A 24440-nucleotide genomic window follows, 5' to 3' on the forward strand; every position below is an offset into this window, starting at 1 on the left:
CTGTTAGGAAGGCAAGTTTGGACTTTATGGCATCCATTAAAAAAAAAAGTCAATTGCTATGTGATTAGTTGATACATAGTATTAAGCAAATAGGGTTGGAATGTTGTTCAGTAGAATCTAAAGGTCATGAAAGTGTGGCATGAGGTTTGTTCTGTGTATTATTATCTGTTTCAAATTAGGAGCTAATGGTTTTGAAGTAATATGACTGTATGACATATTTACCTTTATAAGGAGGAGATACCTACCATGCCTCGTGCTTAAAAAATTGTAAAATTCTATACATTTAGTTAATGTAATTAGCAAACAATTAAACTAGCATTAATTTTTACAGCCACAGTCTTAAGGAGGATAATTAAAATTAGAAATAGGGATGGCAAAAGTTCTTTATCTTAACTAGTTACCTTGTTATGGTATCTAAAAGCCCAAGTGTGAAGTCTTTTGAGATTAAAATAATTTCTACATAGAATAAGTGATTAAGCTGCATATCCTATCATAGGTGTATTTAATTTGTTACCATTTTTTAAGTCATTCATGTGATTTGAGCTCAGGACTTAAGTGTTTTGTACCCACTTATGAGATATAAATATGTAAACATAATAAGATGAAAGCCAAGGGACTGGCTTTGACATCATCAAGCTTAGTATCTCTAGTATGTTTCAGACCTTTAATTTCTCAGAAGTGCAGATTTTAGTTATTAAACTTCATGAATTGATACTGGATCATCTTGAAGTTTCCACATGTATTTTTTCACCATAATACTTTAGATTTTGTATATTGTCACTGGATTAAACATTTCTAAGTCATTTTTTTTAAAGTTAATTTATTTTGAGAGAGAGAGGGAAGAAGGAGCAGAGAGAGAGAATCTCAAGCAAGCTCTGCGCTGTCAGTACAGAGCCCGATGAGGGCTTGGAACTCATGAACTGTGAGATAATGACCTCAGCGCAAATCAAGAGTCGGACACTTAACCCGATGAGCCACCCAGGCGCCCCTAAGTAACTCTTAAAAGTAGATGTGTTAAAGCTTAGTTACAACTAAGAGAAGTTGGAAAGGGTATAGATGTTGGAACCAAGCACACTTAGGTTCACACCCCTGCTCAGTCACATACAGAAGTAGGTGGTATTAGACACATTGTTTTATCTCTCTCTCTCTATCTTTTAAAATTTTATTGTTAAGTAATTTTTGTGTCCAAAATGGAGCTCTAATTTCCAATCCCGAGATCTAGAATTGCATGCTGTACTGACTTAGCTAGCCAGGTGTCCCCATTTTATCTCTTTATGAAATGTTTATATTTGAACTTAACTATCTGCACCAGAATCACCCAGGGTATTTGGGAAAAATGGATGTTTCTGAGTCTCATTTAAGACTAATTGAACAAGAATTTCTGTAGTTGGGCTTAAGAATCTGCATGTTAAATGGGTTTCCAGGCAGTGTTATACTTCTGATAGCCTAGAAATTTAATTTGCCTTATTCCTAACTTATTTCTAACATCTACTTAATATGTTTCCTGGAAAGATTTTAGATCATGCATACAAGTGTATAGCATTGGAGTAGGTACCTAGCAGCTCCCAGCTATTGCTGTTATAATAGGGGTTGGCAAACTTTTTCTGTAAGGTGTAGATAGTACATTTCAGGCTTTGTGTACCAGATAGTCTCCTTTGCAGTGTAGCTCTAACAGAGCCATAGATAATACATCAATAAATGTGTGTGACTGTGTTCCAGTAAAACTATTTACAAAACCAGACAGTGGGTTGCATTTGGCCTGAGCATATGTAGTTTGCCAACCCCTTTATTATATTTATAGGATGCATTTTACAAAATGTATTTGATTCTGAAAAAGAGTGGTTGCTGTAAGCTAGTGGTTGTGTCTTGTAAATAGGGTAATTATGGCTCATAGATGTGAGATGACAATTCACTTTGTCTTTAGGTGCAGCTTACAGATTTTGTCTTAACTGTAACTTGAGTAAAGTTTAAAAATGTATATATGTATGTGTGTATGTATACATAAGTACATATTTATACACACACAGGATGATGAGCACCCTGCAGTTCATAGGCTTTTTGTACCTGTGAATGTTAACAGGAGATAGTAGGCATCACAGGAAGAAACACTGCCTCTACCTGTTCTCACCATGTCAGTTGACAGGACTCAGGAACATGGGAGAAGAGTGAGCTTCCTTTCTGAAGTTGATGGTAACTATCAAGATTTTTGAAATGTTAGGCAGTGCCAGGAATTAGGTGGTTGGTAAACAGCGGCCCATTCCTTGCCTTCAGTGAAATGACATCTTAAAAAGGTAAGGAAAGAATACTTAATGATGATAAAATTTATTACATGATAAGAAAACCCAATAGCAGTGGTTCTTGTTCCAGAACTAAGACTTACCAGTTGTATTTTATATTAATCATTAATTAAAAAAAATTTATATGAAGTAGAACAAGTTGTAATATTGCTTATTGACTAACCCACTTTAATTCTAATATTTTAATTTCAGCTAACTCTTTAACTGCTATTTTAGAAGTAATTGCTAAAGCTTTTCAGTATGTTTTCTCATGTCTGATGCTCTGTTTATTGGTGGCTGTTTCATTTATTCTCCCCCATTTCTTCATAAAAGCTCATATAAAGATCTAATATAGAACTTTAAATTTCAGTGATGGCAATCATTGATTATTTCTCTGTGAAATACAGGAAGCTGATTTACAGCTGTTTAAAGAAATACAAATGAATGGAAGAAAAAGGAATCTTTTCCTGGGAATTATGGTGTAAACCAGGTTTTTCTTTAGAGTTTTACACAATGTAAAGAGAAAAAGGATGAGGCACCATTCTCAGTCATTTGATTGACTCTAAATCTTACCCAGTGTATTATTATTTGTGAAAGATACTGTGGTTTGGTTGTTTCTTTGGTATTTTAATGACATAGAGTTTTGTTGTTGTTGGTTTTATTTTAAAATTTAAGTAAATACAAATTTATTTTTGTATTTGGTAACCTGTATTTTCCAGGGTGGAATTTTTAATGAAAGATAGTGTTAACCTTGTTTTAACTTGTATTCTGGATTACTATTTAGCATAAAATATCCTTAAATCAGTAAAAAGCTTAAATGCACTGTAAAAGCCTGAACTATTAAGGAAGAGCTGCCTAAAATAATTACTAGATAAGTGTGTTTTTCTTTACTCATACATTCATTCCCACTGTATGTTCAATCATATACTTGGATAAGAAGGTCAGAAATGCCATGCTTCGTTCGTTCTTAGTGTTTCATGCTTATTGCTTCTCCCCCATCTCCCATTTAAACGTATGTTAATCGTTGTGTCTCAGCATTCTCTGCCAAACCTTTGTTTATAAGCATTTGAATACTTACTGTGTGCTAGAGATTGCTCTGTGGATTGCGTGATGAAAGATGAAGGGACCTATTGTCCTTCCAGGAAGCCATATGCCATGTAGTGGAGGAGTCAGATCATGAAACAGATATTTACATTCAGAATGATGAGTGCCATGGTGAAGGTGTACACAGGTACTACTGGACGCCAGAGTGAGGGATGAAGGGAAAGTTTCTCAGAGCAGAATATTCCCTTTTTCTGTAAAAGAGAAGAAGCATTTTGCTAACAGTAGGAAATCATGGTTATTTTTCTCTTTGTTCTCTTTCTGCCTTACCTAACACTGCAGAGCAAGTAGAGTGAGTTGAAAAGATTTTCAGGTTCTCATATTGGTTGTTTTGCTTTTTATTTTTATCCCTTTCCCCTTAGCAAAATAAAGGTATCCAAACAAATGTAGCATGTGAATTATATAGCCTTAGTTAATGAACTAAATTTTTTGATTTCAAAGGACTTTAAAATTTGGCTGTTTTCAGCCATACTGAGATTTGAACAGTTAAACCGAGTAATGTATGGATTTTATTACTCTCAAGCCATACAAAAAATAAAGTCATAAAAAGAAACATAGTTTTTGAAAATCCAGGTTATAATTTTATTCATTAATCTTATGTTTTACCCATTATGTGCAGTGTGCCTTATTATATAAAGATCAATGATACATGGTCTTAGGCCTTAAAGCAGTGCTGCTTTGTTTTTTTAGAGGTCAGGGATCCCTTTTAGAATCTGGAAGATTGAGATTGCCTTCAGAAAATGAACATACACATAAGATTTTATAAAAACTTTGAGGAAGTAGTCTCATTTTTTTTCCCTACCCTTGAAACTCCAATTACAAATTCATGTCTTAAAGAATTAACAAGATAGTCATGCCCTGTGAACTATTAATTATTAATAGTGATGTGGATGTTTCTCTAAATAATTGGTAATTTTAGACATCAGAAATTAAATTTATATAAGAAAAAAGTTCAGTATATTTTCTGTTGTTAGGAAAGCATTTCCTAGTAATTTGATTTTTCTGGCACCCAAAATAAGTGAAGTAGGCCTCTTTAATTTTATTTTGTTGCAGAATATTAAATTTAAGGTTGAGTTCCACTTTGTTTGCAATAGTTTGAAAAAAGAATAGTTAATGCAGATTTTTAAAAAAAATTTTTTTTCCTTTTAAGCTTTGTGTGTTGTAAAATGTGAGTTTGCCAAATTTTCTTCATCTGCTACAGATTAGGTATGCCATTGTTGCTGCCATGTGGCGGCGCACCCCGTGCTTCTTAAACGCACTGACTGGAGGTTTATCGCATCACTTGTTCACATGCACGGAGCCTGGTAACAGCCTCATCTGTATCTTGTTAGCTTCATTTTCTTATTTTTTAAATTTCATTATTTATAAACTCAACATTGCATTTAAAAATAAAGGCTAGTTTTAATGAATTAATGCTACTACAAACAGTCATTGCTAAAATTTTCATACTGAAACAGATTTTAACTTTTGTTAAAATGATCTATGTCTTATTTAAATTGTATTTGTAAGCAGGGATTTTTACCTGCCATTTTAACTATATTTGCCAAATTCTAAATATAATTTTGAAAATTGAAATTGAAGCTTTTGTTTATGTGGCAAAAGTAAGCTTCAGGACTGGGCTGTGTATTTTTATTGGCATGTAAGAGTTAATATGAGCTCTACAAGAATTTGTGTCTAAAGAGTTAAAGCAATCAACAGCTGCAATTAAAAAAGTATGTATAAAACTGTTTGGTTGGCTCAGTTGTGCGACTTGTCGAATCTTCTTGAATCCTGATTTCTTAAAGGCTGGGTGGATAGGTATATCCAAAATCATTGGGTTTAGTCTCTTCATCTATTGACAGTTTTATTTAGAGAATTCATCTTAATCTTTTTAAACTATCGGTTTTTTTTCCTCCTAAAAGTAATGTTTAATGTAAAGAATTTAAAATACAAGGGAAAAAGGTCACTTGTCTATCACCTGTAATGAAACCAGTTGAAACATACTGTTTTGGTTAATTTCCATTCATCTTTTTTTCTCCTGTGCATTATATGTTCTTTCCCTATCTCTAGGCATAGTTTAATAATTTGAATCACTGTGTTTACTATTTTGTATCTTTTTTTCATGTAGCATTTCATGTAATTCTCCTGGTCATCAAATAATTTTTGAAAATTAAAAATTTTTTTCATGGCTGAAGAGTATTTTATTGTGATGGTGGAATTCACCCTCTTATTACCAGTGTTACCCAGAACAAACTTTAAAACATGTTCTCCCTCCCCATTCTGCAATTTAGTAAAGTGATTTGATTAACTTTAAGACTTTCTGTGGGATAGTTTTTTGAATTCAAGATTATAATACTTGTGGTGGTTCAAAGCAGTGATTCATTGTAGTCACCAACATTTTAGAACCTTATATTTATTTCGTCAGTATGCATATAGATTTTAATTAACTGGGCTTTGATATTCTGATGATGCTCACTTAATTTATTCTAGACCTGACTAGTACTTATACAAGTTTAGGATTAATATATTAAATGGTGCTACATTAGACTTTTTTTTTGCTTTTATGTAAAATATGCCATTTGCCATGATATTTTTGTGTCATGTAATTCTTTTTCTGAGTTTGAATATGATCAACATATACCCCTAAATTAAACATACATATCCATATCAAGATAGTATCATTCAAAGCTCTTTTATTTGGGAAATTCCAGAGTGTGTGGACCAGGAGTTTGTTTTGTTACTTCAGTTTGATGTTTAAAAGACAGTGTAACTAAGGCATATGCTATGCATTTTCTCAATATAAGCCTCTTAGAAACTGTTCTTACAACCATCTCTGTGCGTGTATCCATTTTAACTGTATGGCTCCTTAAGCCTTTGAGTTTGTGATGCCTGGTGTCGACAGTGACCCATTTTGATTTTTTTTTTTTTAATTTCTTTAGCTCTTTCTCTCTTTCAAAAACTTTCTCTCGTCTCTCTTTTAAAAAGACCTGTATCTTTGAGACAAACCCTCTATTATACTTAGTACTCAAAAATGAAAGTTCCTGAGCAGGAGTATTTCCCCAGGACAGGCAGACTTTGCCTTTTATCTTGGGAGAAATGTAATGAAATACACATATATATTTAGCATTAATTTAGAATAGGAATTTAGCTTATATAAAAATCTCTCAAATTAAAAAAAGTTCACACGCAACTATTCCTTTGTTCTTTTTAAAAGATAAAACAACCAACTTAATGCTGCTCAGGTATTCTATTGTAAATTTTAGTATATGTAGCATTCCTAGAAACTATGAGTTTATAGCAACTAATTTCTTAAATTAGGAATATCGTTAAATTGACCAAATATTATAGCAGAACTGCAGGGTTCACAGAATTCAAGTCTATTAAAGTTTATATTTGATTTGTATATGTAAAGTAGCTTGTCTGTTCACTTTTGGAGTATCATGGTTTGTTAAAATTGCACAGGTTATTAACAATTTCCAAAGATAGTATTTATTTTTTAATTAAATTTGAGTTTTTAAGTATCCGATGCCCCCTTGTGGTGAAAGACATATTTTGCTTTTGTTTGAATTTGGAGAATTATACTTTGACTTTTCTTTAATAAAGTGGACATTAATGTTCACAAGCTGTTGACGATATGTAATTTGAATTTTGTAAAGCTCATTGCCATAAAATTCACAGCCTTACCCTGTATTGTCTCACAAGTGCATGTAACCAAGCACATACAATGAGACAAAATTTTGGAAGCTATTTAATTACAAATAGCATAGGGATTTTCTGATCTTGTATATGATTTCTTATGTCTTTTTTTTTGTGTCTCACATAGGTGATGTACAGTTCATTGATTATGAATATTCTGGATACAACTACCTGGCATATGATATCGGAAATCATTTCAATGAATTTGCAGGTAAAATCCAGGGCTTAACTAATGGAGCAACATGTATAACTTTGAAGTGATACTTAAAAAAGGTTTTGTTTTGTTTTTTTTTTTAAATGTTTATTTATTTTGAGGGGGCAGAGAGAAAAGAGGGGGAGAGAGAATCCCAAGCAGGCTCCATGCTCAGTGTGGAGTCCAGTGTGTGGGGCTAGATCTCAAGACTGTGAGATCATGACCTGAGTTGAAATCAAGAGTCAGAGGCTTAACTGAAATGATACTTTTAGAATTGTTTTTGTTTGTTATTTTTAGGGAAATTCACCTGGGAGTAGGAACAACATTTTTTAACCCTTTACTGAGTTTTTTCTTTATTACTAGAAGAAAGACAAGAGATGACTCTTTCCTAATCCTTTAAGGAAAATAATAAATAATCATTGTGGTTAACATTAAGACCTGACATAATGCAGAGTGTTTCATAAATCTCATTTTTTCCCTCCACAACAATATAACAGTTTACACATGGAGAAAGTAACTCACCAAAGGTCACAGTAAAATACAGAGAACTTAGATTTGCATTTTTTTTTTTTTAATCCTTTAAAAGCGTTTGTTGTTTCCATTTTATACTTGAGCTTTGGAATGTTGGACAACTAAGAAGCTAAATAATTTGTTTTTTATTTTGTCTTTGGCTATGAATAATGGAAAGCCTTGTCATTTTACCCCTGAAAATTAATCTTTTATCACTGTCAAGTATAAAAGTTTAGGTTTTTTTATGTTAAAAGGAATTAATTTAAAAATACATTTTATGACTATATTTAGAAACATGAAATGCTCTAAAACTAAAGATTAGAAAATTCTCTTAGATGATTTATACCTAGTAGGAACTTTTCATTGCTGAATTTGTATTTGTTACCATTCATGCATTCTTATATTTACATATACTTAGCAAACTGGGAAGAAGTTGGAGAGGGTTTTAATTTATGTGTTTTCAGTTATTTCCCTACACCAGACCTTTCATATACATCCTATATCCCCACACATGTGCTATACATATTAAAAGGGAAAGCAGCTGTGCATATAATGAGATATCACCATATCCATCTTAGTATAATGGGTCATCACTGCTGTAGATATAAAAGAGGAAGCTCTGGTGATCCTAATATGATTTTGTATAGGAAGAAATTGAGCTGAAGTTTGCAAGTTAGGTAGAATTTGAGATGTGCAGTTAGAAGAGAAAGTAAAGCACTGCAGGAAGGAGGAATAAAACTTCAAGGTGAGTGTACATGTTGGTAGGATATAAAACTCATGGAGGAGCATATAGGACTTACAAGACCAGAGAAGTGAAGTTTGGACCAACTCATGAAGAACACTGAGGGGTAGACAAAATAGTATAAACTTTATTTTCTAGGTTACTATTTTTCATTTTTCTTTTTTCTTTTTTTATTAAAAAAAATTTTTTTTTAATGTTTATTTTTGAGAGAGAGCACAAGCAGGGGAGGGGCTGAGAGAGAGGGAGACACAGAATCCGAAGCAGGCTCCAGGCTCTGAGCCATCAACACAGAGCTCAATGTGGGGTTTGAACTCACAAACCACGAGGTCATAACCTGAGCTGAAGTTGGATGCTTAACTGACTGAGCCATCCAGGTGCCCCTAGGTTACTCTTTTTCAAATAGCACATCTTAAAACCAGATTTGGTGGGTGATTATTTTAAAACAAGCAGCGGAAAAGAAAAGACATAGAAGGTATCTGAGTTGGAAGGAGTAGTTAGGGTAAATATTGTTTTGTGGAACTTAGTACCAGGAGAATGTATAAAGTTTCAATGTAAAATGTATTTCTTACCCTGTGAGTAATGGTAAAAATGTTTTTAGAGCTGGAGTTCTAGGAAATGCTCTAAATATTAGTGTGCTTAAGAATCTCCTGAGGTGCTTGTTAGAATGAAGATTTGGGGCTTCTGATATGGGTGGTTCAAGCTTCACACTTTGAGGAGAAATTGAAGCAATGAGAATTGATTATGATAATGAAACAGGTCATACATTAGGATTCAAGTTTCAGTACGTTAGATTTTTTGGTTTATTTTAATAAATGCTATTAACATCTAGTTATTTTAGGATTACTTTAGGAATTATTCAAGTATATATGAGATACCGTGTTTTTAAAAGTTTTAGTGTTCCTTTTTTCCATTTCAGGTGTGAGTGATGTAGACTATAGTCTCTATCCAGACAGACAACTACAGGGCCAGTGGCTGCGTTCTTACCTTGAAGCTTACAAAGAGTATAAAGGCTTTGGGACTGAAGTCACTGAAAAGGAGGTTGAAATACTCTTCATTCAGGTCAATCAGTTTGCATTGGTAAGTTTAAATATAAACAATGAAAGATTCTTAATATAATTTAAACAGCTTTTAAAAAAAAATGTTTATTCATTTTCAAGAGAGGGAGCAGGGGAAGAGGGACAGAGAGGTAGCAGAGGATCTGAAGTGGGCTCTGCACTGACAGCAGTGAGCCCGATGTGGGGCTTGAACTGACGGAACTGTCAGATGACCTGAGCTGAAGTCGGATGCTCAACCGACTGAACCACCCACATGCCCCTAAAAAGCTTTTTAATTTTCATCATCTTTTGTGTATTTTTGTTCAAAATTAGGACAAAACATGATTTTTTTTACAACTCCCATATTAAGGAGCTTTGAGGACAGAGATTTTGTTTTATTCATTATTTTATTCTTAACCTCTAAAATAACAGTGCCTTACCCACATGGTAAGTGCTCAGTAATTACATGATGAATGGATTCTAGCTAGAGTTAGGATTAATTGTGAAGCAGTTTTTTATATTCTATCTATTCTCTTTATGTTACAAAAAACATATAATCAAGGAAAGATTTATGGGAAACGAGGTTTTCCACAGTACATTTAAATTTTTTTTTAATATTTGTTTATTTTTGAGAGACAGACGAACGAGGAAGGGGAAGAGAGAGAGGACACAGAATCCAAAGCAGGCTCCAGGCTCTGAGCTGTTAACACAGAGCCTGACACTGGGCTTGAACTCATGAACAGTGAGATCATGACTTGAGCTGAAGTCGGACGCTTAACCGACTGAGCCACCCAGGTGTCCCTCCACAGTACATTTAATCATCACATCTTACTGTTAAGATGATAAAAGTAGATTGGAAGGAATAGAATTATGTTTTCATAACTTACCTAGTATTTTGTCTTGGTCTTCTTTTGATAAGCAGTTAGTTATTTCCAGCTTCTTTGATGTGTTAATGCTTTATTATTATTTTTAAGACCCACTTTTCTGTACTCTTGAGTGCATTTATTTTTTAAAAAAGAGTTCAATTATCTTTTGAGAGTGGTGTGATGAATTAGAATGAGCTTTCAGCTAAGGTGTTAACACAATTAAATTGAATACTAGGTTGAAGTTATTTTAGCTGTTTCTTCTTAGTTTTAATACAATTTGGTACAATTCACATGGGGAATATTTGCTATGTTGTCTTTACAAATAAACCCTGTTGTTGGCTCATGGGTGTACTTTTTGCATTGTTTTAAGAGCAGCATTTTCCCAGAGCCATTCAGAATACATCTGAAATAAGAGGGTGTGCAGAAACTTGACTCATCTTCTGTTCTGATATCTATTTTCAGTGAACTGTTGGCTAAATTAATGGCCTGCTCTCCAGCTGGTCCTAGGATGCCTGCTGTTCCCATTTATTTTATTTAAGCATGATCTTAAAGTAGAGAATGTAGGGTTTTCTTTCTCATGACGTTACTTAATAAACTTCAAAATTTACCTACATAGTTCTGTTTAGCCACTGTCTATATTAATATGAGGAATATTATTGTCGCTATAATTTATATTTTTTCATGCACCTATTTACGTAAATTATTCCTAAGGCATTGAGTTCATTAATTTCCACAGAAAGTCCACATAGCTTATTGATTAGTCAAACAAAAACACTGTTTACTATTAGCTAACTTGGGTTCTTTTGTAAACTTTTGATGATAAAAATTTAACAGCTTTGGATACTGCGGTTGTATATATATCATGGTATTGAAAAATAACTACTTCTGGTTTGATTATCAAGTTGTTTATAATACCCATTAATAAGATGCCTAGTACTTACTACTCTAGGTCATGTAGATTGGAGGATTAAAAGAAGAATACAACAGTGCATTGCTTCAAAGTACTTACAATTTGAAAGGGCAAATAATATGTACAAAATACTTTTTAGATAACATTTAACACGCATCCCTGTTTAAAATTCATAGCAAATTAGAATTGGAGGGAAACTTACTTAACCTGATTAAACAAACAACCTGATTTTATTTTATTTTTTTAAGTTTATTTATTTATTTTGAGAGAGAGCGAGCACAAACGAGAAAAGGCAGGGGGGCGGGGGAGAGAATCCCAGGCAGGCTTTGCACAGTCAGTATGGAACCCGATGCGAGTCTCAAACTCAAGAACTGTGAGATCATAACCTGAGCCGACTTCAGATACTTAATGAACTGAGCCACCCAGGCACCACAGTTTAACCTGAATAAGAAGAAAAAAGAATACATGAAATGTACGGCAAACATTCATGAAATGTCATGATCAGTAGAAGGTCTTACAGAAAAAGAATAAAGGATGGTTGATGAGGGACACCTGCGTGGTTCAGTTGGTTAAGCGTCTGACTCTTGATTTCAGCTCAGGTCATGATCGATCTCACGGTTTAAGCCACACATCGGGCTCTGTGCTGTTAGCACAGGTTGGGATTTTCTCTTTCCCTCTCTCTGCCCGTACCCTGCTCATGTGCATGTGCTCTCTCTCAAAATAAATAAAAACTTCAAGAAAAAACAGAAGGATGGTTAATGAGACATAAAACTTCGATACCTTTTTAATAGTATTCCTTATTTAGCATGTTCTTAATTTACATAATCTTTAGTTTTCATATACATTACAGTTTATTCTCTGAGAGTCTGTTACCAATTTCCGATTTTTCCTCATTAAGAAACCATTGAGAACCAGGTATGAAGCCAATTTTGTTTTGAATTTCTCTTTTTATTTAAATTGTGCTGCAGTCCTCTTTTATGTGCTGTTCTTGACAACTCTCTCCAGAGGTGGGTTACTTTCTTGCATCAGGGCCTCTCTTGCTGTCTTTAGAATAGAAAGAATATAGCAGAATTTAGATGAATGCTCACATTTGGCTTCACAGCCCCTCTTACTTGAGATTATTAATTCTCCTGAGATTTGATGTATATGCCTTTCTTTTCATTTTTTAAAGAATCATTTTATTATTTTATTTTTTAATATTTATTTACTTAGCATGTATGCACACGCAGGGAAGGGGTAGAGAATCCCAAGCAGGCTCCCTGATGTCAGTGCAGAGCCTGATATGGGGGCTCGATCCCATGAACCATTAGTTCATGACCTGATCTGAAATCAAGAGTCGGACACTTAACTGATTGAGCCACCCAGGCGTCCCTGTATGCCTTTCTTTTTCAAGATTTTTTTTTGCAGTTTTTTTTCTTTTTTTAAGCTAGCCCAGTTTACATAATTCTCTTACCAACTCTTAATTTCATCCCACAGTAATTAAGTAAACGTCTGTCGCAATCTCAAGTGTTGGAATGGATAAATAATTGGGAAGGTAGGGGGAAACAAAAGCAAACCCTCTGTCTTTTTACTTTATTATCTTTCATGCACTCCTCAGGCCACTGCAATCTGTCTTCTCCCCTCACTATTCTAAAAATAAAAAATAATTCATGGCAGGGTTACCAATAATGACATAATTACTAAATACAGTTTGAACTCTCAGTGTTTATCTTACTTGTTCTGCCAAAATCATTTGACAGTATTTACCATTGATTTTTAGAATTTTTCTTTATTAATTTTTGTGATAACCATTCTTCCTTGGTTCTCTTTTGTATTTTCCTACTCAGTCTCTTTCCCTGGCTCCTCCTTTTCTTCCTCTTCTCCCAGTCCTCTTACAATACTGGTGTTTCCTATTATCCTGATTTTGGGTTCTCCCAGCTCCTTTCACTTTAAATACTTCCATTGGATGATTTAATCCCATTACTTTTTTTTTTTTTTTAATGTTTATTTTTGAGAGGACCAAGCATGACCAGTGGAGGGGCAAAGAGAGAGGGAGACACAGAATCCGAAGCAGGCTCCAGGCTCTGAGCTGTCAGCACAGAGCCCAGCTTGGGGCTCGAACTCATGGACCGGGAGATCATGACCTGAGCCGAAGTCAGACTCTTAACCGATTGAGCCACCCAGGCGCCCCTAGTCCTGTGACTTTATTGTACTTCCTATTAATGATCCCAAGTTGATTTTTTTTTTTTCCCTTTGTTGATCTCAAGATCAGTATCTGCCACCATCCAGGATACCATTAGTAATTGACCACAGTATGTCCAAATTTGAATTTTATTTCATGCATCCTGTCCTCTGTTCCATTATTTATTCTTCTGTCTTGATTTAATTAAATATCATCCATGTAGTTGCTGTATTCTGAAATCAGGAAAAAAGTAATTTTCTTTTATGTCATGTGTTCCTCTTCTTCATTATCAATTTTTTCTATTTCCAAGTTCTGTTACTCTTAGTTCCTAAAATTCTCTCAATTCCAGCCATATCTCCTTAATTATGTGACATTTGATTAAGCCATTAATTTCTCACCTATGTCAACTTCTACTAGTCTCTTTGCCTCCAAGTTTCTCCTGTCTATATTTCATCCTGTACATTTAAAAAGTTAATCTTTTTAATAACTAGATCTAATTCATGAATATAAGTATGTCTCTTCCATTTTTATGGTTCCCCGTGACCTACAGAGTGAATCCAAATGATAGCAGTCTGTAAATTCTGTCTTCTTTCCCACCTCCACTTCTGCTTTAGCAGAGTCATCTTGTTTTCTGTACATTCCATGTTTGAAGCCTATATGCTTTTGTGTAAGTTATTTCTTCCTCCCTAGAGTGCCCTTTTCCCTGCATCCTCTGGCAAATTCTTTTTGTTCCTTATAGACGTGTCTTATATACTGTTTCCTCCTCTGAGACCCTTCCTTCCTTGATCACTTGTCATGAAGACAGCATATACAAAGCTGATTTGATAAGTGGAGAAAAGAGGTTTGAGTAAGATTAGGATATAGATGTTTTTTAATGAATGGCTGGTTAAATATTTACTGCTGAGGGCGTGAGTAGACTTGTAAATATTAAAAGACTTCATATGTTGCTGATTGTTTATTGTAATTAACTAATACTGAGATGGTAAACAAAAGTAGGCATTTGTATTATAAAATCAAATAGAGTATACATATGGGTTTTTTAATTGTTAGACACATTGTTTGCAGACTTTGGATTATTTCTAAGAAAATGTTAGTTTTAGGAAACCAGTTTTTAGGTTTTTTCAGAAACCAGTTTGAAGATTCATTTTAGTTACTTGTTTGTCTTATAAAGCCTTGAATTGTTCTTTGCCACAGAGATGGGTACCTGTTCTCAGTAATATGATTCACACTAGATGCACTTCTGGCTTTGTGGAGGGAGACTTTATTAATTATAAGGGGAAGAGAATATAAGGAATTAAACAATTATAGTAAACACAAGGAAGGAGAGAAGTATAGACAAGAACAAAGAAGGGTTAGTACACCAAGTCAGGTACTCATAACATCCAACCTTCTTGCTAGGGAAGCCCCGTGGTGAATAATTCAGCCCAGTTGGGAGTCCTGATAGAAGGTTGTGGGCAGAGCATCCTCCCCTCAGGTGGGACTTCAAACAAGCTATTCCTGCCAGGGCAATATATATTACCCTTGTGTGACTTATGGTTAGTCATTAAGTTTGCCTCTGTGCAGTCCCGAGCTATACTGTTTTTCTCTGTTTCTCTTATCATATCTCACAATCTTAGGAGCCTGGGCTTCTGCATATTCCTCATCCCTCCCAGATCCATTCCTCCTTGAGCCAGCCTGGTCTGGCTCAAGGAGGAAGGTGAGGCTTGTTAATCCTTCTTGTTGTCAGGAACAGAAGCGTCAGTTCTGATCCTGAGGCCAGATACAGAATAAGCCAACTGAGTCGTCCCCCCCCCCCCCCCCCCCCCCCCGACTGTGTTTGTGAGGCTGTCAGAAATGCATGACAGGTCATACAAACAACTTCTATACAGAACAATAGCCTAGAAGTTAAAATGTCCTTTAATAGACTTACATATCTATAACTTCCAAATTTGAAAGAAATAATAAGAGTATAAGTAAATCACATAGACTATTACATTATTTTATTAGGACTTAAGTATTTTCTTTGATGTTTTGGGGAAATGATGAATGGGCTGTTTTCCTGCATTTCCGATTCATCCATTTAAGAGTCTAATGTATATAAATTTTTCATTTTTCATCCTATAAAAGGTGTTGCCTGTCAAAAAGTGGGATTTTTGTGAAGTTTGTGTGTAATGCATCTCTAATGTAGAACCGTTTAGTTATTTTATACTAGTATATGAATGAACGTTGCTTGAAATGGCGGGAAGAGCTGGTTTGATGTTATTTTTAGGTGTAGAATTTCCCGATTGCAGTCTTTTCTACTCACAGAACTGGCCTGATAAGAGATTACAGATGATTTTTATATCACTTTAAATATGGCTAGGTGATTTAAACTAGTGGTTCTCAAACTTTTTCATCTCAGGATTTTCTTTTTACACTTCCAAGATTTTTTTTTTTAATGTTTTTTGTTTCATTTTTGAGAGAGCACGCGTGCGTGAGTGCAAGCAGGGGAGGAGCAGGGAGAGAGGGAGACTGAGAATCCAAAGCAGGCTCCAGGCTCCGAACTGTCACCACAGAGCCTGATGCAGGGCTTAAACTCACAAACCACAAAATCGTGAAGTCAGACACTTAACCAACTTGAGCCATCCAGGAGCCCCCCAGCCCCCCGATTTTTTTTCTTTAAGAGCATGCAAGCAGAGTAGGGGCAGAGGGGCAGGGAGAGGGGGAAGACAGAGAATCCCAAGCAGACTCTGTGCTGTGAAGCACAGAGCCTGATGCAGGGATTGAACTCACAAACAATGAGGTCATGACCTAAGCTGAAATCAAAAGTCAGATACTTAACTGATTGAGCCACCCAGGCGCCCCAATATTTTTTTTTTTGAATGTTTATTTATTTTGAGAAAGTGCAAGTAGGGGAGGGGCAGAGAGAGAGAGGGAGAAAGAGAATCCCAAGCAGGCTTCATGCTCAGCCCACAGCCAGACATGGGGCTTGATCTCATGACCCTGAGATCATGACCTGAACCCAAATCAAGAGTTGGACACTCAACCAACTGAGCCACCCAGACATCCCTCAAGATTTTTTTGAAGACATCTATGAGCTTTTGTTTATTTCAGTTAATTATCAGTATTTGTCATACTGAAAATTAAAACAAATTCAAAATATTTATTAAGTAAAAAATAATAAACTTGTTAACATAAACATCATTTTGAATGGAAAATAACTATTTTTCCAAAACAAAAAAACAATTTAGTGAGAAGAATGGCATTATTTCACACTTTTGCAAATCCTTGTAATGTCTGGCTTAATAAAGTTAGATTCTTTTTTTTAAAAATTTTTTTTAATGTTTTATTTATTTTTGAGACAGAGGGAGACAGAGCATGAGCAGGGGTGGGGCAGAGAGAGAGGGAGACACAATCTGAAGCAGGCTCCAGGCTCCAAGCTGTCAGCACAGAGCCTGACACGGGGCCGATGGCGGGGCTCGAACTCACAAACCACGAGATCATGACCTGAGCCGAAGTCGGATGCTTAACCAGCTGAGCCACCCAGGTGCCCCAAAAGTTAGATTCTTATATCTACTTCTTCATTTCATCTGTTGCAATATATTGGCTTGGTTAAAGTATACAAAGAAAGTTCTGTGTCACACACGTGTTGGAAGAAATGAGTACATTGCCTTTTCAGATAATTGTGGATTTTCTCTTTGATACATCACCAGAACTCAACAGGTGGTTATTTCTTAAAGGTTAGTTGCAATGTGCAGTCAGAAAACATCAATTAATTTTTCGTATTCTATTATATTATAATCCATTGATTTACTTTGCACTTTGAATGGCTCTTTCAGCAGTGCATGATTTTGTAATTTTAACACCATTCAGTATTATTTGGGAAATATTGATTCATTGAGTTGTATAGATCTTACAGATGTTAATACATCTCATTATATGATATAAAAATATCACATTTGCTGATATCACAATCAGTGTCATCAGAAAAGTTTTAAATACTGTATTGAGAAGCTGGTAGGCTCACAGAATCAAATACAAATTTTCCAAAGTTCTAATTTTAGGTTGAATACTTGAAGAGTATCATTGGCAACAAATACTGTCAATTATTTTCATTGAAATGACAAGTGCTCTTTTTTGTATCTGAGAAATATCTGCCAAATGCCCAAGTCTAATAAGTGGTTCGAATGTCAGTTGTTCTTTCAAGTAAACATGATGTTCCATTAAAAATGTGCAAGTTCAGCTCACAACTCATAAATGTTTTTCCTTGAAACAACCTTCCTCTTTTGGGTGTATAGCAGACTGCTTTATGTGTACTTTCCTACACCATCTCACAGAATATTAGAACGTGTACTCAAGTGTAGAGATTTAATAAAATTAATAATTTCAATGGCTTCGTAAAGGACATTCTTCACACAGACAAGACTAGTCTTTTACTGTGTGTAGTGGTGATGTGAGTGTGTGTGTTTGGTGACACTGCCTTGACATATTGTAAGGTACTAGTAGCTTTACCCACCATTGCTTTTAAACCATCATTGCAGATGTTAACATATTCAAGAAGGCAAGTAGCATATTAATAGTATTATAAGAAATATATATTTTTTAAATCCAGTGTTTTATTAAAACAAAAATAGAACCAAAGTTAAAATATACTTGATCCTTTTTTTTTTTTTTTAAACAATTTTTTTTTTTTTTATTTTATTTATTTTTGGGACAGAGAGAGACAGAGCATGAACGGGGGAGGGAGAGAGAGAGGGAGACACAGAATCGGAAACAGGCTCCAGGCTCCGAGCCATCAGCCCAGAGCCCGATGCGGGGCTTGAACCCACGGACCGCGAGATCGTGACCTGGCTGAAGTCGGACGCTTAACCGACAGGCGCCCCCCCCCTTTTTTTTTTTTTTTAAATAGCAAGAGAGTAAGGGCTTTAATACTGCTATCATCAGTATTTGAAGACACAGCACTGAAACAAAACCAAATAATTTTTTCCCTTACTGAAAAATTCAACACTCATGTAAGAAAGTTAAAGAAAAATACACCGTTGGGGTACCTAGGTGGCTTAGTCAGTTAAGCATCCGACTTTGGCTCAGGTCATGGTCTCATGGTTCGTGAGTTCAAGCCCCATGTTGGGCTCTGTTCTGACAGCTCAGAGTTTGGAGCTTGCTTTAATTTTTTTAGTATTTATTTTTATTTAATTTTTTACATTTTATTTTTTTTAATTTACATCCAAATTAGATATCCTATAGTGCAACAGTGATTTAATGCCCCTTACCCATTTAGCCCAACCCCCCTCCCACAACCCCTCCAGTAACCCTCTGTTTGTTCTCCATATTTAAAAAAAATTTTTTTTTTACATTATTTATTTTTGAGAGACAGAGTGAGACAAAGTGAGAGTGGGGGAGGGGCAGAGAGAGGGGGAGACACAGGATCAGAAGCAGGCTCCAGGCTCTGAGCTGTCAGCACAGAGCCCGACGCGGGGCTCGAACCCACAGACTGTGAGATCATGACCTGAGCCAAAGTTGGACGCTCAACCAACTGAGCCACCCAGGCGCCCTCCATATTTAAGAGTATTTTATGTTTTATCCCCCCCCCCCCGTTTTTATATTATTTTTGTTTCCCTTCCCTTTTGTTCATCTGTGTCTTAAAGGCCTTATATGAGTGAAGTCATAAGATATTTGTCTTTTTCTGACTAATTTCGCTTGGCATAATACCCTCTAGTTCCATCCACGTAGTTGCAAATGGCAAGATTTCAGTCTTTTTTTTTTTTTTTTTTTAAACGTTTTATTTATTTTTGAGACCGGGAGAGACAGAGCATGAACGAGGGAGGGTCAGAGAGAGAGGGAGACACAGAATCTGAAGCAGGCTCCAGGCTCTGAGCTGTCAGCACAGAGCCCGGCGCGGGGCTTGAACTCACGGACCGCGAGATCATGACCTGAGCCGAAGTCGACTGCTTAACCGACTGAGCCACCCAGGCGCCCCAAGATTTCATTCTTTTTGATTGCCGAGTAATACTCCGTGTGTGTGTGTGTGTGTGTGTGTGTGTGTGTGTGTGTGTGTGTGTGTGTGTGTGTATACATATATATATACACGTATATACATATAGTATATGTACATATATACATATAGTATATATATACATATAGTATATGTACATATATACATATAGTATATATATATGTGTATGTATGTATACACACCATTTCTTTATCCACTCATTCAATGATGGACATTTAGGCTTTTTCCATACTTTGGCTATTGTTGATAGTGCTGCTACAAACATTGGGGTGCATGTGCCCCTTCGAAACAGCATACCTGTATCCCTTGGATAAATACCTAGTAGTGCAATTGCTGGGTCCTAGGGTAGTTCTATTTTTAATTTTTTGAGGAACCTCCACACTGTTTTCCAGAGTGGCTGCACCAGCTTGTGTTGCTACCAGCAATGCAGAAGAGATCCTCTTTCTCAGCATCCTTGTCAACATCTGTTGTTGCCTGAGTTGTTAATGTTAGCCATTCTGACAGGTGTAAGATGGTATCTCATCGTGGTTTTGATATGTATTTCCCTGATGATGAGTGATGTGGAGCATTTTTTCATGTGTCAGTTGGCCATCTGGATGTCTTCTTTGGAGAAGTGTCTATTCGTGTTTTTTGCCCATTTCTTCACTGGATTATTTGTTTTTTGGGTGTTGAGTTTGATAAGTTCTTTATAGATTTTGGATACTAACCCTTTTTCTGGTATGTCATTTGCAAATATCTTCTGCCATTCTGTTGGTTGCCTTTTAGTTTTGCTGATTGTTTCCTTCGCTGTGCAGAAGCTTTACATTTTGTTGAGGTCCCAATAGTTCATTCTTGCTTTTGTTTCCCTTGCTTCTGGAGATGTGTTGAGTAAGAAGTTGCTGCAGCCAGGGTCAAAGAGGTTTTTGCCTGCTTTATCCTTGAGGATTTTGATGGCTTCCTGTCTTACATTTAGCTCTTTCATCCATTTTGGGTTTATTTTTGTGTATGGTGTAAGAAAGTGGTTCAGGTTCATTCTTCTGCGTTTCTGTCCAGTTTTCCTAGCACCACTTGCTGAAGAGACTGTATTTCATTGGATATTGTTTCTTGCTTTGCCAAAGATTAGTTGGCCATATGTCTGTGGGTCCATTTCTGGGTTCTCTATTCTCCTATATTGATCTGAGTGTCTGTTTTTGTGCCATATAGTTTTGAGTCTCAGACACCTCCCCTGGGTTGACAACCACTGTTTTAGACTTTAAAAAGAAGGAAGCACATCTCATCTCATAATTCATTTCTCAATATGTGGGACTTCCTCAGGTAGAAAGAGGACCATTTTTGTTATGTTATTTTTATTTTATTTTTTTATTTTATTTTATAATATTTTATTTTATTTTTTAATGTTTATTTTTGATAGAGAGTGTGCATGCACACATGCGCAAGAGCACAAGTTGGGGAGGGGCAGAGAGCAGGGAGACACAGAATCTGAAGCAGGCTCTATGCTCTGAGCTGTCAGTCAGCACAGAGCCAGATGGCAGGCTCTAACCCACAAACTGTGAGCTCATGACCTGAGCTGAAGTCAGATGCTTAACCCACTGAGCCAACTAGGCACCTCAGAAAACCATTTTTGAAAGTTTTTATATTTTTATCATTCTAATTTTATATAATTATAGTAATTAGCATTTTATTGAATGTTTGTTATATACCAGATATATATACTAGGCTCCGATGTGTGTTTTTTCTACATCACTAAGTAGTTCTCCAATTCTCAGCAGTGTCCTGCAATTCCATAGGTGTTAGATCCCATAGGTTAAGGGTTCAGTCTCACGACACTTCACTCCACTGTTCCCTCTTTCAGGTGCCAGTTGCAAGTCTCATTTGTTACCTGTGATTCTTACCCACTGGCTATAAATCGGAGGTTTCCAAAATTCCCACTTTGGGTGCGGTTAATTTGCGAGAGTGGCATTTAGAACTCAGAGAAGCATTTACATATGTTTACCAGTTTGTTATAAAGGATACAGAACAGTCAGATGAAGAGGTACATAGGGCAAGGTCTAGAAGGGTCCTGAGCATAGGAACTTCTGTTCCCGAGGAGGATAGTGTATACCACCCTCCAGCGTGTGGATATATTCTGGTTCACCAGGCCTGGAAGCTCTCTGAACCCTCTCCTTTTGGGTTATATGGAGCCTTCATTACATAGGCAAGATTGATTAAAACATTGGGCATTGAAAACTGAACTCCGGTCTCTCTCCCCTTTCCCCTCCCTGGAGGTTGTGAGATGCCCACCCCTCTAATCATCTGATTGGTTTCCCTGGCAACCAATTCTCATCTAGAGGTGCTTTCCAAAACTCAGGTGTGGTTGAAAGGGACTTGTTTTGAATAACAAGATACTCCTTTTATGTTTATTGTTCTGGAGATATTTCAGGAACTTATGATAAAAGACCAAATATTATAACAAAAAGATGTTCCCATTGCTGTTATGCTTAGAAAATTCCAAGGATTTGGGGAACTGTGAGCCAGAGACAGTGGATAAAGACCAAATATTTATTTCTCATTATAAATCATATCACACCTGCATTTTACAGGTGAGGAGACAAAGGTACAGAGAGGTTAATTGCTCAAAGTCATATAGGTAATAATGTTTGCAATTTGACTCCAGAGCTCAGCTTTTCTTAAATTTTGTTTAATTAACCATTAGACTTCATATGCATGTGACTTTAGCTGTTTACTCTTTACTACAATATTTATTCTTTTCTATATCTGTATTTGATGGGAAGTTATATATCCTGCTAGTGATTTTTTGAGGAAGTTAGAAGCAAAGTGTGATAATATTTTTTAAATGGATATCATTACAACAACATACTTTAAAGAGATCTTTAGAGGTTAAAAGTTTCATAGACATCTGTGTGTGTGTGTGTGTGTGTGTGTGTATGTGTGTGTATGAAGTAAGGGAGATGATTCTTTTTCAGAAATACCAAATAAAAGCTGTGCTGTCTAGTTAATAGTAGGTTTAAAACCTGTTGGACATATATATGAAACCCCTCTCCCCCCATAATGAGTGCCAAACCCTTGGACACTTCACTTCCCCATTCTTCCCCTTCTCCGTTTTGCAGGCTTACTTTTACAGGTTTTGCAGTGAGCATGAACCAAAGAACAACAGAGGGACTGAAAGTCTGTGCATCACCTCAGGAAATGTACATTATTCCAATTAGACTACTTTTTGCCTTAGATGGGCATAGGTGATGGGGTAAGGCTATAATCACTGTAGTACTCAGCCAGTGAGGATCCAGAGGAGGAAGTTGCACACTAGGAGATAAATTGTCTGCTGTGACTGCCCCGAGTGTGCCTGTCTGTCAGACACCTGCTCTTGCAAGAATGTTGATTAAAGTCTTGCTTCGCTGTGCTCCGAGTCTCCGTGTCCCTCCTTTGATTGGGTCAGTGAGATTATTTCCCACAATATATATAATTCCCTTCCTTCCTTCACGGCCCCCGAGTAGGGGGTAGAGGGGCAGAGGGAAAGAATCTTTTTTTATTAAATGTTCATTTTTGAGAGATAAAGAGTGTGAGCACAAGCAGGGGAGGGGCAGAGAGAAAAGGAGACAGAGGATCTGAAGTGGGCTCTGTGCTGACAACAGAGAGCCCAATGCAGGGCTTGAACCATGAGATGATGACCTGAGCCAAAGTCAGACACTTAACCAACTGAGCCATGCAGGCGACTTCCAGAGTGAATCTTAAGCAGGTTCCACACTCAGTGTGGATCCCATGACCCTAGGATCATGACCTGAGCCTAAATCAAGAATTGGACACTCAACATACTGAACCACCTACACACTAGATGCCCCCTCCATTAATCTTTAAAACAATCCTGTGTGGAATACAGAATGGCTAATAGTTTCTTATCTTATAAGTGATAATTCGACACTAAAAATTTGTGACTTACTGAAGGTTGTTGCAAAAAGAGTTAGTGACAGAACCTGGACTTGAAACCCCCCAATTCACAATTCAAATTAAGAATCCTTCCTCATTCATTGTGTTGCTTTACCTACCCAATTGGGTTGTTTGATTATTTTAATACCAAGATCACAGCTGTTGAGGAATTTTTTTTTCTGAGATACCTTTTGTTGTTACTATAAGGAATTTAGTTGAAATAAAACCCTTTAAGACTTTTTTTCTAGCTATATTTCTAGTTAGAATTGACTATTTCTTGGGAAGTGAGGTTTTATTAGTTAATATTCGAATCTTAAGATATTTTCTTGTTTAACTGGAAATAGATTGTAAAGCACACACATAGCAGTTATTTTATAGTTCGTACAGTCATCTGTTTTTCTCTTGAAGTCTTAAGACCCATTTTTGTCTGGCGTAGGTAAAATCATGTTACAGTATGTTATGGTTGGTTATAGAAAATTGTTGGGCCAATAAAAATTGTTTTGAGATGTTTGGCATGTCTAGAACATTTTTCATATTTAAATATATTTTTCATTTTTGAGATTTGGATTTTCCCTTTTGTTTATATTTTTATGTCAAAAAGCCAAAGTCCTTTGATAATCCTGTATTTTATAGGAAAAGCCTGTTGGCAGTTTTAATCATTAAAAATAATTAACCAACATCTATTAGTACTGATGCTGAACTCTGTCTCCACAAAGCAGTTACAGGAATTGGGCTTTATTTTCTTAAGAGGTTATAAACATATTATAATGTCTTTTGGTGTGGACATAGGTAGTCATCCAGATAACTGTATGCTCAGTATTTGCTGTTTTTTAGACAGAGCATCAAGATTGTATTCAGCATGGAGTTGAAGAAAAAGAACATTAATTATTTGACAGTTGTTTTATTAAGAAATGTATTACCATAATTCTTGATTTTTCTTTCCTCCTTTTTAGGCTTCTCATTTCTTTTGGGGATTGTGGGCTTTGATTCAAGCCAAATACTCCACTATTGACTTTGATTTCCTTGGGTAAGTTTAATTATGCTCTGTGCATTACATTTGTCTCTACTTTTTTTGTTTGTTTTTGGTGTACGTGTAGAACT

General features: G+C 35.9%; 1 protein-coding gene across 1 annotated transcript in view; it reads left to right on the plus strand.

Annotated features, from left to right (window-relative positions):
* ETNK1 (ethanolamine kinase 1) overlaps positions 1–24440 on the plus strand; it is a 67113-nt gene that overhangs the window by 36660 nt on the left and 6013 nt on the right. Inside the window, exons 5-7 of the mRNA XM_078450008.2 lie at positions 7180–7263; positions 9414–9574; positions 24293–24366. Coding sequence (XP_078306134.1) covers positions 7180–7263; positions 9414–9574; positions 24293–24366 — 319 coding nt within the window. The remainder of the gene's footprint in view (positions 1–7179; positions 7264–9413; positions 9575–24292; positions 24367–24440) is intronic.

This window comes from Panthera onca, chromosome B4 (assembly GCF_046562875.1).
Source record: "Panthera onca isolate mPanOnc1 chromosome B4, mPanOnc1 haplotype 2, whole genome shotgun sequence".
NCBI classification, from domain to species: Eukaryota; Metazoa; Chordata; class Mammalia; order Carnivora; family Felidae; genus Panthera; species Panthera onca.